Source organism: Urocampus carinirostris, chromosome 3, assembly GCF_059441175.1.
Source record: "Urocampus carinirostris isolate Australia breed hairy pipefish chromosome 3, RoL_Ucar_1.0, whole genome shotgun sequence".
In the NCBI taxonomy this organism is placed as follows: domain Eukaryota; kingdom Metazoa; phylum Chordata; class Actinopteri; order Syngnathiformes; family Syngnathidae; genus Urocampus; species Urocampus carinirostris.
Window position 1 is genome coordinate 4,257,113 of NC_142351.1, and position 23,072 is coordinate 4,280,184.

The following is a 23,072-nucleotide window of genomic DNA, read 5'->3' on the forward strand; positions in this document are numbered from 1 at the left end:
TCTCTCTCTTTCTCTCTCTCTCTCTCTCTTTTTATTTCTCATGTCTCTCTTTCTCTCTCTGCGTGTCTCTCTTTTTCTATTTCTCATGTCTCTCTCTCTCTCTTGCCCCCTCTCTCTCTCTCTATCTCTCTCAATCGCTTCATCGATATTTCTCTCTCTCTCAATCGCTCCTTCGATATTTCTCTCTCTCTCTCTCTCTCTCTCTCTCTTTTTATTTCTCATGTCTCTCTTTCTCTCTCTGCGTGTCTCTCTTTTTCTATTTCTAATGTCTCTCTCTCTCTCTCTCTCTGTGTCTCTCTCTTTCTATTTCTCATGTCTCTCTCTCTCTCTTTCCCCCCTCTCTCTCCCTATCTCTCTCAATCGCTTCATCGATATTTCTCTCTCTCTCAATCGCTCCTTCGATATTTCTCTCTCAATCGCTCCATTGATATTTCTCTCTCTCTCTCTCTCTCTCTCTTTTTATTTCTCATGTCTCTCTTTCTCTCTCTGCGTGTCTCTCTTTTTCTATTTCTAATGTCTCTCTCTCTCTCTCTTTTAATTTCTCATGTCTCTTTCTCTCTCTGCGTGTCTCTCTTTTTCTATTTCTAATGTCTCTCTCTCTCTCTCTCTCTCTTTTTATTTCTCATGTCTCTCTTTCTCTCTCTGCGTGTCTCTCTTTTTCTATTTCTAATGTCTCTCTCTCTCTCTCTCTTTTTATTTCTCATGTCTCTCTTTCTCTCTCTGCGTGTCTCTCTTTTTCTATTTCTAATGTCTCTCTCTCTTGCTCTCTGTCTTTCTCTTTGTCTCTCTCTTTCTATTTCAAATGTCTCTCTCTCTCTCTCTTTCCCCCTCTCTCTCTCTATCTCTTTCAACCGCTCCATCGATATTTCTCTCTCTCTCTCCCTCTCTTCTTTTGTCTCTTTTTTCCCCACTCTCATTCTTTCCTTCTTTCTCTTAAACCTACTAGTCCGGCCCCTGTGAGATTTTTTTCTCCTAGCATGTGGCCCCCAGCTGAAACGAATTTGACATCCCTGCCTTAAATATACAGTTGTAAATATGTAGTATTGAGTTGGAGTATTGAAAAGGGATTTTACATTTCGAAGGGGTTAACGAAACAAACGCACCTGTTCGATGTCTCCAGGTTGTCCACCTTTCTCCACAAGTCACCGTTTTCTGACGTGTAGTTCTCCACCCTAAGAACACAGGTTGAAGTATAGCCCAGGGGTATCATACTCATTTGAGTTTGTGGTCACATGGTAGAAAAAGCATTCTGATTGGACGCGGACCGGTCGATGAAAGATAAAGAAAAAAGAATATAAAAAAAAAAAAGAATTCTCTCTCTGTTTTGATCTCGATCACGTCTGTTCTCCCGTCCCGGATAACGTCCCGCCAAAGGTTTTAATCTGGCCCGTGAGACAACACTGAGAGAAGCGCAAGAGAAAAACGAGCTGCAGTTTTACCTATGTCCACCTGATGCCACCCAAGCCAGGCACCAGTCGCAAAGCATTCGTAGTAGTATTCCCCTCTCTCTCTTCTTTTTCATTCTTTCTTTTTTTCCCCATTCACCCTCTCTGTTTTTCTCGATCTCTTTCCTTTTTCTCTTATTCTCACTCTCTTTAACTCTCTACTCTTTCTTTCATTCTCTTTCTTTGTTTACATCCTTTCTCTTTCTTTCCCTTTTTTTCCATTTCTCACTTATTTTGTTTTTCCCTCTTTATCATTTTTATTTCTCTCTCGCTCTTTTCCTCACTCATTTTCTTTCTCTCCTTTTCTGTCTTTTGTTCTGTCTTGTTCTGTTTTTTTCATTGGTTTAATCTATCCCCCTCTCTTACTTCCTTTCTCTCTTCACGTCTTTCTCATTCTTTTTGCGTCTCTATTCTTTTACACTTGTTCCCCTATTTTCTATCTCTCTCTCTCTCTCTCTCTCTCTCTCTCTACTCATGTTCTCTCTCTCTCCCTCTCTCTCTCAATTGCTCCATCGATATCTCTCTCTCTCTCTCTCTCTCTCTCTCTCTCTCTCTCTCTCTCTCTCTCTCTCTCTCTCTCTCTGTTTACTTTTTTCCTATATTTCTTTTTTTCAGTTTTTTTTTCTTAATTTTTCCTTCTTTTTTTCTCTTCCTTTTGTTTCTTTTTTTCTCATTGTGTTTATTTGTTCTGAGCTGTTACTTTTTTCTTTTTGTTCTCTCATTACTTTTTTCTTACATTTCTTTCTTTACTTTTTTTCTGGCTTTTTTCCCAATTTTTCCTTCTTTTTTTCTCTTCCTTTTGTTTCTTTTTTACTCAGCTTTTCACTACTTTTTCATTTTGGTAATTTTTTAATTTTTGTTCTATTCCCCCCTTCTTTTAAGTCATTTTGTGAATAGTTTTACATAATTTTTGGTCATGTTGGGATGAAAGAAGCAAAAACAACCTGAAGAGCCGTTTAGGACCCGAAAGAGCCGGTTCCTTTTAGTGAGCCGAGCCGAAAAAGCCGGTTCTCAACCAACTCTACTAACTTTACTCAACTTCGTTCTACTCTGACTCGACTTCAAAATACCGCATTTAGGACACAACGTCGGGGGAACCCGTGTATTTTTACCTTCATGCACTGTAACATTGATTTAAGTCGCATCTTAATTAGTAATTTTGAGCCCTGATTTTTGTGCGCCGGCTAGGTTTTTTTTGTGCGCAGCTTAGAGGGAACACTGGACGGGGGCGAAGACTTTTTCAAGGCACAGTACATGCAAAGCTAGTAAAACTTTCACTATCCAACACCTGGATTTGAACATTTTCCTGGAGCGCTCGTGTTTAACACCAGGGGGCGACTGCGAACTCGCATTCAGACTGTTGTTAACCGACATCACTGTGAAATTGATGCACTGTATAATCGTTGAAACACATTAAAAAAACTTTAAAGAGATATTTGAAGGAAAAAGTTGGTGAGAAAAATGGAAAATCACCTTTTTTCCAGACATTCCACGTACTCTTTCTTCTTCCGACGACTCTCCTGAGCGGAGATCTGTTTTTTTTTTTTTTTCGGAAAAACATAAAACAAAAGTATTTCAAGTAGAAGACAATGAAAATATCTCCGAACAATAGTATTTTGCATATGCGTAATGGATTAAAAAGCAAAATCCCTCGTTCGATTCATTGATGTGGGTGGACATTTTTAGTGGAGGCCGAGCGATTATCGGTAGGCCGAAATTTGAGAATTTGGTATTTTTATGTCTATAGAGCGCACCTGATTATAAGCCGCACCCACCACATTTCGGGAGGAAAACCTGTATATTAGCCGCATGCGCCCACATTGAAAAAAAACGCAATACAAACACGAAATTAACCCATACCCGATACAGTACAAAAAACTGAACGGAAAATGATACCGGTACTTAAGATTTAATGCAGACCTGCAGAGTCCGGGTGCCCGTTGAAAGTAATCCAAGGAAAAAAGTGTATATTTCCAAAGGTAAGGGTGGGAAAAATATATATCCACTATTGTCGGCCACGTCAACAAACAGGTCTGTTCCTCACCTTTACCCCACTTCCCGTCACCTGCCGTTTGTTCCGCCCCTCCTTTTTCATTCGCCCGTGCGAATTTAATTTGTGCACAAGCTATGAAGTTGCAGTCTAAATCTTACCATTTGTACTTGAGCGCCGCTGGCGGCTGTTAGAAAAATGACATAAATTGGCCGCATCACTGAATAAGCCGCAGGGCTGAACATTTGGGGAAAAAGTAGCGGCTTATAGTCCGGAATTTACGGTACTCTCTGCATATATTTTGGGACAACGCCCAAAGACGTTCTCTCCAAAGACAGATCAGCAACAATGGCTGTGATTGATGCAGTAGAAGAAAACACCCATAGCATAGGAACAAGACTGAACTGGGATGACTCTATGTCAACAAAATTCAGAAATAAAGCATGAGGTACCTTATTTTTTATCTTTCGTCTAACTCTTTTCAGAGCTTTCTCTTCACTTTTGGAGAGAGGAAGTTTGTTGGGTACCGGGTATCCCTCGGCAACGAGGGTCCTCTTCTCTTCCTCCGTCAACAAGAGGGGTCCAGACCCTTGCAGTTTCTGTAAAACCAAAAAAAAAAAAAAACCTACAGAGCTAGACAGAGCCATAGACTCGCTTCTGATAATCTCCCTAGCTAGCTAGCGTTGTTTTTAGCTTTCTATCCCACTATATAGGCGTCTTTTTACTGTAATAGCTAGCTAAATTCCCAATTTTTTGCATGCTACCTAGCTAACATTTTTTTGCTAGTTATCAAGTTACACTTTGGCCTCCATTTCAGTTAGCTAGCTAGCGTTGTTTTTAGCTTTCTATCCCACTATATAGACGTGTTTTCACTGTAATAGCTCGCTAGCTAGCGTTGTTTTTAGCTTTCTATCCCACAATATAGACATGTTTTTACTGTAATAGCTAGCTAGCTAGCGTTGTTTTTAGCTTTCTATCCCACTATATAGACGTGTTTTCACTGTAATAGCTAGCTAGCTAGCGTTGTTTTTAGCTTTCTATCCCACTATATAGACATGTTTTTACTGTAATAGCTAGCTAGCTAGCGTTGTTTTTAGCTTTCTATCCCACTATATAGACATGTTTTTACTGTAATGGCTAAACAGCTAGCGTTGTTTTTAGCTTTCTATCCCACTATATAGACATGTTTTTACTGTAATAGCTAGCTAGCTAGCGTTGTTTTTAGCTTTCTATCCCACTATATAGGCGTCTTTTTACTGTAATAGCTAGCTAGCTTCCCAATTTTTTGCATGCTACCTAGCTAACATTTTTGCTAGTTATCAAGTTACACTTTGGCCTCCATTTTAGTTAGCTAGCTAGCGTTGTTTTTAGCTTCTATCCCACTATATAGTCGGTTTTCACTGTAATAGCTAGCTAGCTAGCGTTGTTTTTAGCTTTCTATCCCACTATATAGACATGTTTTTACTGTAATAGTTAGCTAGCTAGCGTTGTTTTTAGCTTTCTGTCCCACTATATAGGCGTCTTTTTACTGTAATAGCTAGCTAGCTTCCCAATTATTTGCATGCTACCTAGCTAACATTTTTGCTAGTTATCAAGTTACACTTCTGCCTCCATTTTAGTTAGCTAGCTAGCGTTGTTTTTAGCTTTCTATCCCACTATATAGTCGGTTTTCACTGTAATGGCTAGGTAGCTAGCGTTGTTTTTAGCTTTCTATCCCACTATATAGACATGTTTTTACTGTAATAGCTAGCTAGCTAGCGTTGTTTTTAGCTTTCTATCCCACTATATAGACATGTTTTTACTGTAATAGCTAGCTAGCTAGCGTTGTTTTTAGCTTTCTATCCCACTAGCCTAGATGGTAAGGCGCCCGCTTTGAGACTGGGAGGTTCGGGTTCGCGCCCCGGCCGAGTCATTCCTAAGACTTAAAAAGTGGTCGGCGGCGCCCTCTCTTGGCTGCGGCTGCATCGGGTCAGATGCAATCGACATTTCGTTCTGTGTACATTGTTACACAGAATGACAATACAAGGAAATTATTATTATTATTATTATACTATATAGGCGTCTTTTTACTGTAATAGCTAGCTAGCTTCCCAATTTTTTGCATGCTACCTAGCTAACATTTTTTTGCTAGTTATCAAGTTACACTTTGGCCTCCATTTTAGTTAGCTAGCTAGCGTTGTTATTAGCTTTCTATCCCACTACATAGACGTGTTCTTACTCTAATAGCTAGCTAGCTAGCTAGCGTTGTTTTTAGCTTTCTATCCCACTATATAGACATGTTTTTACTGTAATGGCTAAACAGCTAGCGTTGTTTTTAGCTTTCCATCCCACTATATAGACATGTTTTTACTGTAATAGCTAGCTAGCTAGCGTTGTTTTTAGCTTTCTATCCCACTATATAGGCGTCTTTTTACTGTAATAGCTAGCTAGCTTCCCAATTTTTTGCATGCTACCTAGCTAACATTTTTGCTAGTTATCAAGTTACACTTTGGCCTCCATTTTAATTAGCTAGCTAGCGTTGTTTTTAGCTTCTATCCCACTATATAGTCGGTTTTCACTGTAATAGCTAGCTAGCTAGCGTTGTTTTTAGCTTTCTATCCCACTATATAGACATGTTTTTACTGTAATAGCTAGCTAGCTAGCGTTGTTTTTAGCTTTCTGTCCCACTATATAGGCGTCTTTTTACTGTAATAGCTAGCTAGCTTCCCAATTTTTTGCATGCTACCTAGCTAACATTTTTGCTAGTTATCAAGTTACACTTCTGCCTCCATTTTAGTTAGCTAGCTAGCGTTGTTTTTAGCTTTCTATCCCACTATATAGTCGGTTTTCACTGTAATGGCTAGGTAGCTAGCGTTGTTTTTAGCTTTCTATCCCACTACATAGACGTGTTCTTATTCTAATAGCTAGCTAGCTAGCTAGCGTTGTTTTTAGCTTTCTATCCCACTATATAGACATGTTTTTACTGTAATGGCTAGCTAGCTAGCGTTGTTTTTAGCTTTCTATCCCACTATATAGACATGTTTTTACTGTAATAGCTAGCTAGCTAGCGTTGTTTTTAGCTTTCTATCCCACTATATAGGCGTCTTTTTACTGTAATAGCTAGCTAGCTTCCCAATTTTTTGCATGCTACCTAGCTAACATTTTTGCTAGTTATCAAGTTACACTTTGGCCTCCATTTTAGTTAGCTAGCTAGCGTTGTTTTTAGCTTTCTATCCCACTATATAGTCGGTTTTCACTGTAATAGCTAGCTAGCTAGCGTTGTTTTTAGCTTTCTATCCCACTATATAGACATGTTTTTACTGTAATAGCTAGCTAGCTAGCGTTGTTTTTAGCTCCCAGGATAAAATCACTGTTGCCAAAATGGAATTTTGAAGAGCTGAAAATACTGAAACACCTTGCCTCTTTTTCTCTGTTTTTTTCTATTTTTTTTTAATTCCTTTAAATAAATCTTATTGTGATCATTATTTCCCAGCTGCTTTTTTTGTTCTCTATTTCCTTTTTCCTTTTATTTGTTTCTTTATCTTTTTTCAGCTCGGTGGCCTTGTGGGTATGGCGCCCGCCCCGAGACTGGGAGGTTGTGGTTCAAGCCTCGGCCGAGTCATACCTAAGGCTTAAACATTGGTACCCGTTGCCTCCCTGCTTGGCGTTCAGCGTTAGGGTTTGGAATTCGGGGCTTTGGTCACCTAATGACTCCCAACACCTCAGTTCGGTTGAACGAGGGGGCTGGGAATCCCCTCCTCTAAATCAATCTCCCAAAAAGAGTCAGAAATGACTCTAGACACCTCCCACTAGGGGGATATGGCTGTGGTATATATATTTTTTTTCTGGCTTTTTTCAGAATTTTTCCCGCTCTTTTTTTTCTCTTTTTCTCTCCTTTTGTTTCTTTTTTTTCCTCAGCTCTTCACTGCTTTTTCATTTTGGTATTTTTTAAATTTTTGTTCTATTGCCCCCCCCTCCTTTAAGTCATTTTGTGCACAATTTTACATAATGTTTGGTCATGAAGGGTTGAAAGAAGCAAAAACAACCTGAAGAGCCGTTTAGGACCCGAAAGAGCCGGTTCCTTTTAGCGAGCCGAGCCGAAGAAGCCGGTTCCCGAAAAATTCTACTGACTTTACTCGACTTTGTTCTATTTCGACCCTGACTTCAAAATACCGCATTTAAAACACAGCGTCAGGGGAACTCGTGTATTTTTACTTTCATGCACAGTAAATTTGACTTATTCGCTTCTTAATGAGCAATTTTGAGCCCTGATTTTTGTGAGCTGGCTAGATTTTCTTGTGCGCGGAAAAGCTCCGGGTAGTGCGTTATCTCGTTTCAGTGTGCAAATCCCGACCCATAACCCCCTGGTCCTATCCCTGTAATAGTAAAACCAAGTAAAAAAAGCAAAGACTGGAAGGTGTTGACTGACGTGCGGCGCGGTTAGAAGCGGCGAAGACAAGATGGCGGTGGACGAGACTGCGGAGCTGCGGCCCGGCGCCCTCTGTTGGTGCTGCGGGGAATGGAGAGCGAGGTGCGGGGACGAAGGCGGCAGGGAACCGTCACTGTCGCCGTGGTTGCTGCTGGGAGGAGTGGGCGGAAGCTGGACGCCGTCTTCTGGGACCAAGGAGAGAGAAAAACGTGCTTCCTGTGACGTTCGTGGAGGGATGATTGTACACTGCCCCTTTCTGTGATTTTTGCGTATTTATCACTCGCAAAGGTTTCGGATCATCAAACCAGTTCAAATATCATACAGACAACCCAAGGGAGTGGATAGATGTCTAGATAGATGTCTAGATAGATGTCTAGATAGATGTCTAGATAGATAGATAGATAGATAGATAGATAGATAGATAGATAGATAGATAGATAGATAGATAGATAGACTGAGAGAGAGATAGAGATAGATATAGATTGATGTCTAGATAGATGTCTAGATAGATAGATAGATAGATAGATAGATAGATAGATAGATAGATAGATAGATAGATAGATAGATAGATAGATAGACTGAGAGAGAGATAGAGATAGATATAGATTGATGTCTAGATAGATGTCTAGATAGATAGATAGATAGATAGATAGATAGATAGATAGATAGATAGATAGACAGATAGATTTAGCTTTCTATCCCACTATATAGACGTGTTTTTACTGTAATAGCTAGCAAGCTAGCGTCATTTTTAGCTTTCTATCCCACTAAATAGACGTGTTTTTACTGTAATAGCTAGCTAGATAGCGTTGTTTTTAGCTTTTTATCCCACTATACAGACATGTTTTTACTGTAATAGCTAGCTAGCTAGCATTGTTTTTAGCTAACTATCCCACTATATAGACGTGTTTCTACTGTAATAGCAAGCTAGCCTTGTTTTTAGCTTTCTATACCACTATATAGACGTGTTTTTACTGTAATAGCTAGCTAGCTAGCGTTGTTTTTAGCTTTCTATCCCACTATATAGACGTGTTTTTACTGTAATAGCTAGCTAGCTAGCTAGCGTTGTTTTAAGCTTTCTATCCCACTATAGAGACATGTTTTTACTGTAATAGCTAGCTAGCTAGCGTTGTTTTTAGCTTTCTATCCCACTATGTAGACGTGTTTTTACTGTAATAGCTAGCTAGATAGCGTTGTTTTTAGCTTTTTATCCCACTATACAGACATGTTTTTACTGTAATAGCTAGCTAGCTAGCATTGTTTTTAGCTAACTATCCCACTATATAGACGTGTTTCTACTGTAATAGCAAGCTAGCCTTGTTTTTAGCTTTCTATACCACTATATAGACGTGTTTTTACTGTAATAGCTAGCTAGCTAGCGTTGTTTTTAGCTTTCTATCCCACTATATAGACGTGTTTTTACTGTAATAGCTAGCTAGCTAGCTAGCGTTGTTTTAAGCTTTCTATCCCACTATAGAGACATGTTTTTACTGTAACAGCTAGCTAGCTAGCGTTGTTTTTAGCTTTCTATCCCACTATGTAGACATGTTTTTACTGTAATAGCTAGCTAGCTAGCGTTGTTTTTAGCTTTCAATCCCACTATATAGACGTGTTTTTACTGTAATAGCTAGCTAGCTAGTGTTGTTTTTAGCTTTCTATCCCACTATATAGACGTGTTTTTACTGTAATAGCTGGCTAGCTAGCTAGCGTTGTTTTAAGCTTTCTATCCCACTGTAGAGACATGTTTTTACTGTAATAGCTAGCTAGCTAGCGTTGTTTTTAGCTTTCTATCCCACTATGTAGACGTGTTTTTACTGTAATAGCTAGCTAGATAGCGTTGTTTTTAGCTTTTTATCCCACTATACAGACATGTTTTTACTGTAATAGCTAGCTAGCTAGCATTGTTTTTAGCTAACTATCCCACTATATAGACGTGTTTTTACTGTAATAGCTAGCTATCTAGCGTTGTTTTTAGCTTTCTATCCCACTATATAGACGTGTTTTTACTGTAATAGCTAGCTAGCTAGCTAGCTAGCGTTGTTTTAAGCTTTCTATCCCACTATAGAGACATGTTTTTACTGTAATAGCTAGCTAGCTAGCGTTGTTTTTAGCTTTCTATCCCACTATGTAGACGTGTTTTTACTGTAATAGCTAGCTAGCTAGCGTTGTTTTTAGCTTTATATCCCACTATAGAGACATGTTTTTACTGTAATAGCTAGCTAGCTAGCGTTGTTTTTAGCTTTCTATCCCACTATGTAGACGTGTTTTTACTGTAATAGCTAGCAAGCTAGCGTTGTTTTTAGCTTTCTATCCCACTATATAGACGTAATTTTACAGTAAAGGCTAGCTAGCTAGAGTTGTTTTTAGCTTTCTATCCCATTATACAGACGTGTTTTTACTGTAATATCTAGCTAGCTAGCATTGTTTTTAGCTTTCTATCCCACTATATAGACGGGTTTTTACTGTAATAGCTAGCTAGCTAGCGTCGTTTTTAGCTTTCTATCCCCATTATTTAGACATGTTTTTACTGTAATATCTAGCTAGCTAGCGTTGTTTTTAGCTTTCTATACCACTATATAGGCGTCTTTTTACTGTAATAGCTAGCTAGCTAGCTAGCGTTGTTTTAAGCTTTCTATCCCACTATAGAGACATGTTTTTACTGTAATAGCTAGCTAGCTAGCGTCGTTTTTAGCTTTCTATCCCACAATATAGACGTGTTTTTACTGTAATAGCTAGCTAGCTAGCTAGCGTTGTTTTTGGCTTTCAATCCTACTATAGAGACATGTTTTTACTGTAATAGCTAGCTAGCTAGCGTTGTTTTTAGCTTTCTATCCCACTATATAGACGTGTTTTTACTGTAATAGCTAGCAAGCTAGCGTTGTTTTTAGCTTTCTATCCCACTATATAGACGTAATTTTACAGTAAAGGCTAGCTAGCTAGAGTTGTTTTTAGCTTTCTATCCCATTATACAGACGTGTTTTTACTGTAATATCTAGCTAGCTAGCATTGTTTTTAGCTTTCTATCCCACTATATAGACGGGTTTTTACTGTAATAGCTAGCTAGCTAGCGTCGTTTTTAGCTTTCTATCCCATTATTTAGACATGTTTTTACTGTAATATCTAGCTAGCTAGCGTTGTTTTTAGCTTTCTATACCACTATATAGACGTGTTTTTACTGTAATAGCTAGCTAACTAGCGTCGTTTTTAGCTTTCTATCCCACAATATAGACGTGTTTTTACTGTAATAGCTAGCTAGCTAGCTTTGTTTTTAGATTTCTATCCCTACATAGACGTGTTTTTACTGTAATAGCTAGCTAGCTAGCTCCCTTTTAGTTTTTTTGCCTGTTTTCCTTTCTAGCTAACTATCAAGCTACCTTTTTAGCTAGTTAGCAAGCCGTCTAGCTAAAGCTACTTGGTAAGAAAATGAAGTGCGCACCTGGTGGCAGGGCGAGGTACTGCGCCATTTCTCCTGGTTCTTCTTTAATTGCAGGGGTTTTGTTGACGTCGTCTACCTGAGATTCAAGAAAGCACAACACGTAAAGGAAGGGTGTCAAGCATACGGCCCGCGGGCCGGATCAGGCCCGCAAATAGGTTTGAGCCAATGAGGAGAGAAGCACAAGAGAAAAAGAGAGCCGAACCTGCAGTTTGTTATTTACATTCACTTGATGTCACTGAAGCCAGGCAGGGGGTCTTTCTTTCTTTTTCTCGTTCTCCCTTTCTTTCTTGCTCTCTCTCTTTCTTTCTTTCTCTTAGTCTTTCTTTTTCTTTTTCTCTCTTACTCTCATTCTTTCTTTCTCTGTATCTCTCCTTTTTTCCCTTTCTTTCTCTATGTTTTCTCTTTCTTTCCCCCCTTTCTTTCTATATCTATATCTTTCTCATTCTCTCTCTTTATTTTTCTCTTTTTGTAACTATTTTACCTTTCCCTTTCTCTTTCTCTAACCCTCATTCTTTTATTGTTGTTGTTTGTTGTTCTTTTTTGCTCTCTTTCTTTCTTTCTCTTAGTCTTTCTTTATTTTTCTCTGTCTTACTCTCATTATGTCTTTCTCTCTATCTCTCCCTTTCTCACTGTCTTTCTCTCTCTACGTTTTTCTTTCCCCCTTTCTTTCTATATCTTTCTCATTCGCTCTCTTTATTTTTCTCTCTTTCTAATTATTTGAACTTCCCCTTTCTCTCTCTCTAACACTCTTTCTTTCTTTTTGTTCTCTCATACTCTCATTCTTTATTTATTTCTCTCTTTCATTCTCTTTAGTTCTTTTGTTCTCTCTTTTTCTCTTCCATTCTATCTGTCTGTTTTTTATTTCACTCTCTCTCCTACCTTCTCTTTGCATTTATTTTTTTCTCTCTTTGTCATTCTCTCTCTTTCTTTTTCTTTTCCATTCTTTCTGTCCGTTTTTTCTTCGTCTCTCTCTCTCTCTTACTCTTATTCTTTCTTTATTTATTTCTTTCTCTCTTTCTCATTCTCTTTATTTCTTTTTATCTTCCATTCTTTGTCTGTCTCTCTCTCTCTCTCTCTCTCTTTCTCTTTTTATATCTATATCTTTCTTATTCTCTCTCTAACTTTTCTTTGTTGTTCTCTCTTACTCTCATTCTTTCTTTCTGTCTGTTTTTTCTTTCCCTCTCTCTCTTACTCTCATTTTGCCTTTATTTCTTTCTCTCTTTCTCATTCTCTCTCTTTCTCTCTTTCATTCTTCCTGTCTGTTTTTTTCTTTGTCTCTCTCTTACTCTCATTCTCTTTATTTCTTTTTATCTTCCATTCTTTGTCTGTCTCTCTCTCTCTCTCTCTCTCTCTCTCTCTTTCTCTCTCTCTCTCTCTCTCTCTCTCTCTCTCTCTCTCTCTCTCTCTCTCTCTCTCTCTCTTTCTCTGTCTATATCTATATCTTTCTTATTCTCTCTCTAACTTTTCTTTGTTGTTCTCTCTTACTCTCATTCTTTCTTTCTGTCTGTTTTTTCTTTCCCTCTCTCTCTTACTCTCATTTTGCCTTTATTTCTTTCTCTCTTTCTCATTCTCTCTCTTTCTCTCTTTCATTCGTTCTGTCTGTTTTTTTCTTTGTCTCTCTCTTACTCTCATTCTCTTTATTTCTTTTTATCTTCCATTCTTTCTCTCTCTCTCTCTCTCTCTCTCTCTCCCTTTCTCTTTCTCTCACTCTCATTCTCTTTATTTCTTTTTATCTTCCATTCTCTCTCTCTCTCTCTCTCTCTCTCTCTCTCTCTCTCTCTCTCTCTCTCTCTCTCTCTCTCTCTCTCTTCCCGTCTCTCCATCTTTCCTGTGGCCATACTCACTGCGTGTCTCCATGGCGACCCTCTGGGCGCAGGGGAGGGGCTTAAAACGGGAGGCGGGTCTCCAATTGGCCCCCAATCGGCCCTTTGAGGCACTTCCGGCTCCTCCTCTTTCACCAAGATGGCCGACAGGTCTTGACTAAAGCTCCATTCGAATTCTAAGATGGGATACAATTAAAGGATCTAAACCACAGGTGTCAAGCAGGCGGCCCGCGGGCCAAATCAGGCCCGCTAAGGGATTGAATCCGGCCCGCGAGACAACACTCAGAGAAGCGCGAGAGAAAAACGAGCTGCAGGTTGAAATATGTCAACTTGATGTTGCCAAAGCCAGGTGCCTCGAACAAAGACACTGTACTTGGATTTCTTTCTCTCTCTCTCTCTCTCTCTCTCTCTTTTCTACCCCTTTTCTCCTACTCTCTGTCTCTTTCACTCCCCATGTCTCTCTTTTTCTCTTCCTTTGTTCCTCTTTGTCTCTTTCTCTCTCTCTGTCTTTTTAACTTCTTTTGCTCTAACTTCCTTTTTTTCCTTTTCTCTCTTTTCTCTTTCTCTCTTCCTACCCTTTGCGCTTTCTTTTCTTTTTTCTCTTCTTCCGTCTTTCTATTTCTCTTTGGATTTCTTTCTTCCTCTCCCTTTCTTTCCCCCTCTCTCACGACTTTTTATCTTTTATTTCTCACGCTCTCTCCCCCTCTCTTTCTTTGTCCCGCCCTCTCTCCTTTTCCCTCCCTCTTTCTCATATTTCTTTATCTGTTCTTCTTTGTCTTTAATCTACTAGTCCGGCCTCTCTCTCTCTCTCTCTCCCCCCCTCTTTTTTTCTCTCTCTCTCTCTCCCTCTTCCCCCCCATTTCTCCCACTCTCTGACACTGTACTTGTACTTCTTTCTCTCTCTCTCTCTCTGTCTGTCTCTCTCTCCCTCTCTCTCTCTCTCTCTCCCTCTTTCCTCCCCATTTCTCCCACTCTCTGACACTGTACTTGTATTTCTTTCTCTCTCTCTCTCTCTCTCTCTCTGTCGGTCTCTCCCTTTCTCTCTCTCTCTCTTTCTCTTTCGCTCTCTCTCTCTTTTTCCACACCTTTTCTCCCACTTTCTGTCTCTGTCTCTTTCACTCTCTGTCTCTCTTTTTCTCTTCCTTTGTTGCTCTTTGTCGCTTTCTCTCTCTGTGTCTTTTTAACTTCTTTTGCTCTAACTTCCTTTTTTCCTTTTCTCTCTTTTCTCTTTCTCTCTTCCTACCCTTTGCACTTTCTTTTCTCTTTTCTCTCCTTCTTTCTTTCTATTTTCCTGACCTTAAAAAAACACAACATTGATATCAAACATTTTCAAGGATTTCAAGCACCCGTACGAACTCTGCATGTGCTACGTTCAACTGAATAATGAAGTAAATAATTGCACATGTTCTGTTCCTGACAAAAGACTCTTTTTTAAAAAAATTACTTCATTAATTGCGCGGTCTATAGAGTCAGACTGCCAAGAAACATGGCGACGGCAACGATTCCAAGCATTTTCAAGCACTTCACCCGAAATTCAAGTATTTTTCTGACCTTCGAAAAACATGACTTTTTCAAGGATTTCAAGCACCCGTACGAACTCTGCATGTGCTACATTACCGACAACTGCTTTGAAATATCAAACCCGTGGCTTTTTCCACCGCACTCCAAAGCATATGCTTGTCATTGTGCGGACTAGCGTGCATGCGCAATCGCTTGTGTGTGTGTGCAGGGAAGAGATATGTGGGCGGGGCTTACTTAGTGGGAGAACTGCCCGGACACGAGGATACCCGGGATAAACGGAGAACGGACGTGTTTACTGACAAGTGGGAAACTAGACACCTTTTTAAGGACTTTCAAGCAATGTTCCCTCTAATTTTCCTGAGCGTTCACACTAAGTCGGTGAGCAACGCTTGAAACGACAGTGAGCCACCGTAATCCCAAGTGTGGCAAGATAATTCATTATCAAACATGTCCAAAACTTGACATCACGTTACATTTTGCTGAGTTTCCGGCAATGCAAAATTCATCTCATCTCATTAGCTACACCGCTTATCCTCAGTAGTGTCGCGGGGGTGCTGGAGCCCATCCCAGCAATCATCGAGCAGTGGGCAGGGGACACCCTGAACTGATTGCCAGCCAATCGCAGGGCACACGGGGACAGACAACTCACTCGCTCAGTCACACCTAGGGACAATTTGGACCGGCCAATTAACCTGACATGCAGGTTTTGGGAATGTAGAAGGAAACTCAGGCAAGCACGGGGAGAACATGCAAACTCCACACAGGAGGCTTGATCTCATGACCTTAGAACAGTGCCGTACACGAGCTAACCACTGTGAATTGTGATCATTTGAAACCCAATTAAATGAAACTATCCATCCATCCATCATCTGCACCGCTTATCCTCAGTAGGGTCGCGGGGGTGCTGGAGCCCATCCCAGCAATCATCGAGCAGTGGGCAGGAGACACCCTGAACTGGTTGCCAGCCAATCGCAGGGCACACGGGGACAGACAACTCACTCGCTCATTCACACCTAGGGACAATTTGGACCGGCCAATTCACCTGAAATGCATGTTTTTGGAATGTGGGAGGAAACCGGAGTGCCCGGAGGAAACCCACGCAAGCACGGGGAGAACATACAAACTCCGCACAGGAAGTCTGGAGTTGGCAATGCAAAATTATTTTTGTCTTTTGAATGAATTGACTCATGTACTATTGCAAAGGTTGTACTTTTTCTTCTTTTTCGTTTTTTTTCTCCTTTTTTTTCATTCCTTTAAAAAAAAAAAAACTCATTGTGTTTATTTATTCCTAGCTGTTACTTTTTCTTTTTGTTCTCTATTTACTTTTTTTCTGGCTTTTTTTTCTGAATTTGACCTTTTTTTTTCTCTTCCTTTTGTTTCTTTTTTTCTCAGCTTTTCACTACTTTTTCATTTCTGTATTTTTTTCTTTTTTGTTCTATTCCCCCTTCCTTTAAGTCATGTTGTGCATCATTTTACATAATATTTGGTTCTGTAGGGATGAAAGAAGCAAAAACAACCTGAAGAGCCGTTTGGGACCCGAAAGAGCCGGTTCTTTTTCGTGAGCCGAGCCGAAGAAGCCGATTCTCGAAAAACTCTACTGACTTTACTCAACTTCGTTCTACTTCGACATCGACTTCAAAATATCGCATTTAGAACACAGCGTCAGGGGAACCCGTGTATTTTTTTACCTTCATGCACTGTAACTTTGACTTAATTCGCTTCTTAATGAGCAATTTTGAGCCCCGATTTTTGTGAGCTCGCTAGATTTTGAAATGAAAAAAAAGTTTTTAACCACACTCTGAGTGTTTAACACCCTCCCCAAAAAAATAAAGCCCGCCCCTGTTCTCCAGTACTATTTAAAGTCACATCAGGCCCGCTAAGGGACTGAATCCGACCCGCCAAAGAACACTCAGAGAAGCACTAGAGAAAAACAAGCTGCAGGTTGAAATATGTCAACTTGATGTTGCCAAAGCCAGGTGCCTCGGACAAAGACACTGTACTTGTATTTCTCTCTGTCTCTCTCTCTCTCTCTCTCTCTCTCTCTCTCTTTCTCTCTCTCTCTCTCTCTCTACCTCTCTTCCACCCCTTTTCTCCCACTCTCTGTCTCCCTCTCTTTCACTCTCTGTGTTTCTATTTTTCTCTTCCTATGTTGCTCTTTGTCTCTTTCTCTCTCTGTCTTTTTAACTTCGTTTGCTCTAACTTCATTTTTTCCTTTTCTCTCTTTTCTCTTTCTCTCTCTCTTTCTTTTCCACCCCTTTTCTCCCACTCTCTATCTCTCTCTCTTTCACTCTCTGTGTCTCTCTTTTTCTCTTCCTTTGTTGCTCTTTGTCTCTTTCTCTCTCTGCATCTTTTAACCTCTAACTTCCTTTTTTCCTTTTCTCTCTTTTCTCTTTCTCTCTTCCTACCCTTCACGCTTTCTTTTCTCTTTTCTCTCATTCTGTCTTTCTATTTCTCTTTGGATTTCGTTCTTCCTCTCCCTTTCTTTTCCCCCTCTCTCACGACTTCTCTTTTTATCTCTTTTGTTTCTCAGGCTCTCTCTCTCTCTCTCTCTTTCCACCCCTTTTCTCCCACTCTGTCTCTGTCTCTTTCACTCTCTGTGTCTCTCTTTACCACTTCCTTTGTTGCTCTTTGTCTCTTTCTCTCTCTGTGTCTTTTAACCTCTTTTGCTCTAACTTCCTTTTTTCCTTTTCTCTCTTTTCTCTTTCTCTTCTTATACCTTTCGCACTTTCTTTTCTCTTTTCTCTCCTCCCGTCTTTCTATTTCTCTTTGGATTTTTTCTTCCTCTCCCTCTCTCACGACTTTTTATCTTTTGTTTCTCACGCTCTCTCCCTCTCTCTCTCTTTTTCTTTCTTTGTCCCACCCTCTCTTTTTCCTTCCCTCTTTCTCTTACTTCTTTATCTCTCTTTTTCTTTCTCTTTAATCTACTCGTCCGGCCCCCGACATAATGTTTGTTCTATCGTGTGGCCCCCGACTTCAAATGAGTTTGAGACCCCTGTATTAGACACAAGAGGAGAAGAGGATTTGTACTAGGGAAGATAAAGGGGTAGAGAAAATAAGCATCTGCCTCTGACTACCCCTTTTTCAACATGTTATGTCACATTATTTTGTTATTGAGTCCTTGTTTTTGTCCTGTTTTTATTTTAATGTTCGAATAAAGTTTTCATTCATTCATTCATTCATAAGTGAAAGCAACCAGAACTAAAGAGCTTGAAAAAATGTCATGAGAAACATGAGTCACCCTACCGGAGTCTTGGTCCATCTTGATGGAAAGGGCCGGACTCTGGGGGGCGGAGTCTTCACTTAAAGAGTAGCTGTGTTCTCCCTGGACGTCTGTAAAACCCCAAAAACACGTCATTAATAATCATTAAAAATGTTTTTTATCGTCATTGATAACCAATGATCCCTGTGATTTTCCAGGGGTCTGAGCGTTCACACAAAGTCGGTGAGCAACGCTTGAAACGACAGTGAGCGACGGCAATCCCAAGTGTGGCAACTGAGTCGTTATCAAACATGTCCAAAAGTTGACATCAAGTTACATTTTGCTGAGTTTCCGGCAATGCAAAATTATTTTTCTCTTTTGAATGAATTGACTCATGTACGGTTGCAAAGGTTGCAGGCTCACAAACGTCATTTCTTTTTACGATTCTTTCACAAGATTTCCATTTCTTTTTTTTCCCTGATATATTTTGTCGCATAATACTAACATTTTGGGGGGCTTATTTACTCGATTGCACGATACACAGCTGTATTTAATCACATTTTTTTAGTAGAATGTTGGCAACAAAATTGGCTTGATATCTTTGGAAATTATTTGAATGCAACACAAACTTTTTCTACTTTTATCTCTGTTTTTTTCTACTTTTTTAAAAATTCCTTTTAAAAATTATTGTGTTTATTTTTTCCAAGCTGTTACTTTTTCCTTGCTTTTTTGTTCTCTATTTCCTTTTTCCCTTTATTTGCTTCTTTCTTTTCTTCTAGATTTTTTTTCTGAATTTTTCCTGCTCCTTTTTTCTTCTTTTGTTTTTTTTTTTCCCAGCTCTTCACTACTTTTTCATTTTGGTATTTTTTTCTTTTTTGTTCTATTCTCCCCTTCCTTTAAGTCATTTTGTGCATAATTTGACATCATATTTGGTCGTGTAGGGATGAAAGAAGCAAAGACAACCCGAAGAGCCGTTTAGTGAGCCGAGTCGAAGAAGCCGGTTCTGGAAAAACTCTACTTTTTTTTTAAATTCCTTTAAAAAAATCTCATTGTGTTAATTTTTTCCGAGCTGTTACTTTTTTCTTTTTGTACTCTATTTACTTATATTCCTACGTTTCTTTCTTCTCTTTTTTTCTGGCTTTTTTTCTAAATTTTTCCTTCTTTTTTCACTTCCTTTTGTTTCTTTTTTTTTCTTAGCTTTTCACTACTTTTTCATTTCTGTATTTTTTTTCTTTTTTATTCTATTCCTCCCTTCCTTTAAGATATTTTGTGCATAATTTGACATAATTTCTGGTCGTGTAGGGATGAAAGAAGCAAAAACAACCCGAAGAGCCGTTTGGGACCCGAAAGAGCCGGTTCTCTTTAGTGAGCCGAGCCGAAGAAGCCGGTTCTCGAAAAACTCTACTGACTTGACTCAACTTCGTTCTACTTCGACCTTGACTTCCAAATACCGCATTTAGAAAACAGCAACAGGGGAACCCTTGTATTTTTACCTTCATGCACTGTAACTTTGACTTAATTCGCTTCTTAATTAGCAATCCCGAAGCAACAAAAACTCGAACCGCGAGACCAAAACAACAATGGTGGATCGGTACGGTAAATCTTTGTTAAAAAAAACTGTAATCGGGTAATAATGACAATTTGGTGTCAAAAAAGTTGCTTCCCGGGGACGCACGTTGATTTGAGACAATAATAATAATAATAATAATGCGTCCCCAGCAAAAATCATGCGTCTAGGACGCGGGGAAACCAGAACACTGCACTTATGTATCTTAGGGTAAAACGTGCGGAATTCACAGGAGACAAAGAAAAACTCGTGAATTTTGGAATTCCATCACTCTGAGTGAGCAAGGTGAACTGAACTTTTCTTGACAGCAACTCGATAGCGTTAGCCTCCATCCATGATCTGGACCGCTTATCCTCAGTAGGGTCTCGGGGGTGCTGGAGCCCATCCCAGATATCTTCGAGCAGTGAGCAGGGGACACCCTGAACCGGTTGGCAGACAGTCGCAGGGCACACGGGGACAGACAATTCGCTCTTTCATTCACACCCAGGGGCATTTACTCACTCGCTCATTCACACCTAGGGGCAATTACTCACTCGCTCATTCACACCTAGGGGCAATTACTCACTCGCTCATTCACACCTAGGGGCAATTACTCACTCGCTCATTCACACCTAGGGGCAATTACTCACTCGCTCATTCACACCTAGGGGCAATTACTCACTCGCTCATTCACACCTAGGGGCATTTACTCACTCCCTCATTCACACCTAGGGGCAATTACTCACTCGCTCATTCACACCTAGGGGCATTTACTCACTCCCTCATTCACACCTAGGGGCAATTACTCACTCGCTCATTCACACCTAGGGGCAATTACTCACTCGCTCATTCACACCTAGTGAGGATTTGATTTTGGTTAGGCCAATCAACCTGACATGCATGTTTTTGGAATGTGGGAGGAAACCGGAGTGCCCGGAGGGAACCCATGCAAGCACGGCGAGAACATGCAAACTCCACACAGGAGTTTCGATCTCATGACTTCAGAACTGTGCCGCACACGCGCTAACCACTGCGCCGCCGTGCTGCCCATACAGAAATCCGGGGAAACGCAAATGGTAAACGGACAGTATTGGTATCGCGCTTTTGAGCAGTCACCGAAGATCTCCAAACGCTTTACGACATACTTCACACCTTACCCGTTCTCACACACCGATAGCAACCTACCGACCTACATGTTAGGGCAGGGGTGTCAAAGAGGCAGACCGCGGGCCGGATCAGGCCCGCTAAGGGATTGAATCCGGCCCGCGAGACAACGCTGAGGGAAGCGCAAGAGAAAAACGAGCTGCAGGTTGAAATATGTCAACTTGATGTTGCCAAAGCCAGGTGCCTTGAACAAAGACACTGTACTTGTATTTCTCTCTCTCTCTCTCTCTCTCTCTCTCTCTCTCGTCTCTTTCTCTCTCTGTGTCTCTCTTTTCTCCTTCCTTGTTCCTTTTTGTCTCTTTCTCTCTCTGTGTCTTTTTAACTTCTTTTGCTCTATCTTCCTTTTTTCCTTTTCTCGCTTTTCTCTTTCTCTCTTCCTACCCTTTGCGCTTTCTTTTCTCTTTTCTCTCCTTCTATTTCTCTTTGGATTTCTTTCTTCCTCTCCCTTTCTTTTCCCCCTCTCTCGCGACTTTTTATCTTTTGTTTCTCACGCTCTCTCCCTCTCTCTCTTTTTCTTTCTTTGTCCCGCCCTCTCTCCTTTTCCCTCCCTCTTTCTCTTATTTCTTTATCTATCTTTTTCTTTCTCTTTAATCTACTAGTCCGGCCCCCAAGAGAATGATTGTTCTATCGTGTGGCCCCCGAGTTCAAATGAGTTTGACACCCCTGTGTTAGAGACACTTCTCGGAGGAGCCTGGAATCGAATCTGCGACATATTGGTCCCAAGACGAGCACTCTACACATTTCATAGAGTGTAACATGCACCTTTACTCTTGGGCATGACCGATAGGGGGCAATGACACTTCATAGGACAAGGCCATACAAACTCATGCCAGCTGCCGATATCACGTAATAAGAAATCCAATGGTGAAGCGAATTCACCAGAGAGCAGTGTCGGCAGCATTTATCAGCACACTTGTTGTGAAACATAGATAGATAGATAGATGTCGAGATAGATGTCTAGATAGATGTATAGATGAATAGATAGATGTATAGGTGTCTAGATAGATGTCTAGATGGATGGATAGATGTCTAAATAGATGTCTAGATATATCTATAGATAGATGTATAGATCTATAGATAGATGTATAGATGTCTAGATAGATGTCTAGATGGATGTCTAGATAGATCTCTAAATACATGTCGAGATAGATAGATAGATAGATGTCTAGATAGATGTCTAGAGAGATCTCTAGATAGATAGATAGATAGATGTCGAGATGGATGTATAGATCTATAGATAGATGTCTAGATGAATAGATAGATGTTTAGGTGTATAGATGTATAGATGTCTAGATAGATGTCTAGATAGATGTCTAGATAGATAGATAGATAGATAGATAGATAGATAGATAGATAGATAGATAGATAGATAGATAGATAGATAGATAGATAGATAGATAGATAGATAGAGATAGATGGTTGTCTAGACATCTAGACATCTTTCTATCCATAGATAGATAGATGTATAGATAGATGTCTAGATAGATAGATAGATACTTTATTAATCCCCGTAGGGAAATTCACAGTTCCAGCCGTATCCTTGTGTTGAAAATAAAACAATAATAAAGTAATAGGAATATAATACATAAATACCCAATATAACGTGCTGATATAGAGTATTTAAATAGTGCTACGTAAAATACACACTGTCATAAAAATAGGGTCATATGCAAACGTGAGCTTTTTCTTCCCCCGGGTGGAGTTAAAGAGCCTCACGGCATGAGGAAGAAACGATCTCCTCAGTCTGTCCGTGGAACAAGACTGTGACAGCAGTCCGCCGTGGCAACAATTTCAAGAACTTACAAGCACTTGAACATTAAAATTCAAGCATTTGAAAGGATTTCAAGCACCTGAGCTGCTGTCTATGTCCACCTGGAGGAAAGAGTTTCTCTCCATGGGGATTTCCAGCAGGTGGTCTTCGAAGAAACTGCTGAATAAATCACTGCTGAAGTCGTCCATCTGGTCTCCCGAGAAAGGCTGTCCAAAAAGAAGAAGAAAAAGAGAAAAAAAATCAGAGTTTGGCACAATTCAAGGACTTTCAAGCACTTTCAAGCACTTTCAAGTATACATTTTCATTTTTCAAGTACCTTCAAAAGAAAGAAAATAAGGGAGAAAAAAGAAAAAAAAATCAGAGATGGGCCCAATTCAAGCACTTTCAAGTACTTTTGAAGCACTTTCAAGCTCTTTGAAGCACTTTCAGGCATAGATTTCCATTTCTCAAGTACCTTCAAAAGAAAGAAAATAACGAAGAAAAAAGAAAAAAAAATCAGAGATGAGTCCAATTCAAGCACTTTCAAGTACTTTCAAGTAATTTCAAGTGGTATCAAGCTCTTTCAAGCACTTTTCAACACTTTCAAGCACGTTCAAGCACTTTCAAGCACTTTCAGGCATAGATTTCCATTTTTCAAGTACCTTCAAAAGAAAGAAAATAAGGAAGAAAAAAGAAAAAAAAATCAGAGATGGGTCCAATTCAAGCACTTTCAAGTACTTTCAAGTACTTTCAAGTACTTTCAAGTACTTTCAAGTAGTTTCAAGTAGTT

General features: G+C 39.8%; 1 protein-coding gene across 2 annotated transcripts in view; it reads right to left on the minus strand.

The window, feature by feature from the left end:
* The window catches only part of creb3l1 (cAMP responsive element binding protein 3-like 1), a 126,965-nt gene that overhangs the window by 15,829 nt on the left and 88,064 nt on the right, over positions 1 to 23,072 (minus strand). Inside the window, exons 2-9 of one of the 2 annotated variants that reach the window (XM_088329737.1) lie at positions 22,383 to 22,509; positions 17,867 to 17,953; positions 13,124 to 13,278; positions 11,280 to 11,355; positions 7,844 to 8,025; positions 3,888 to 4,034; positions 2,919 to 2,977; positions 1,104 to 1,172 (exon numbers count right to left, since the gene is read on the minus strand). In XM_088329737.1, coding sequence (XP_088185863.1) covers positions 1,104 to 1,172; positions 2,919 to 2,977; positions 3,888 to 4,034; positions 7,844 to 8,025; positions 11,280 to 11,355; positions 13,124 to 13,278; positions 17,867 to 17,953; positions 22,383 to 22,509 — 902 coding nt within the window. Of the gene's footprint in view, positions 1 to 1,103; positions 1,173 to 2,918; positions 2,978 to 3,887; positions 4,035 to 7,843; positions 8,029 to 11,279; positions 11,356 to 13,123; positions 13,279 to 17,866; positions 17,954 to 22,382; positions 22,510 to 23,072 lie in introns of both variants that reach the window. The other variant, XM_088329736.1, reaches the window with a different exon arrangement.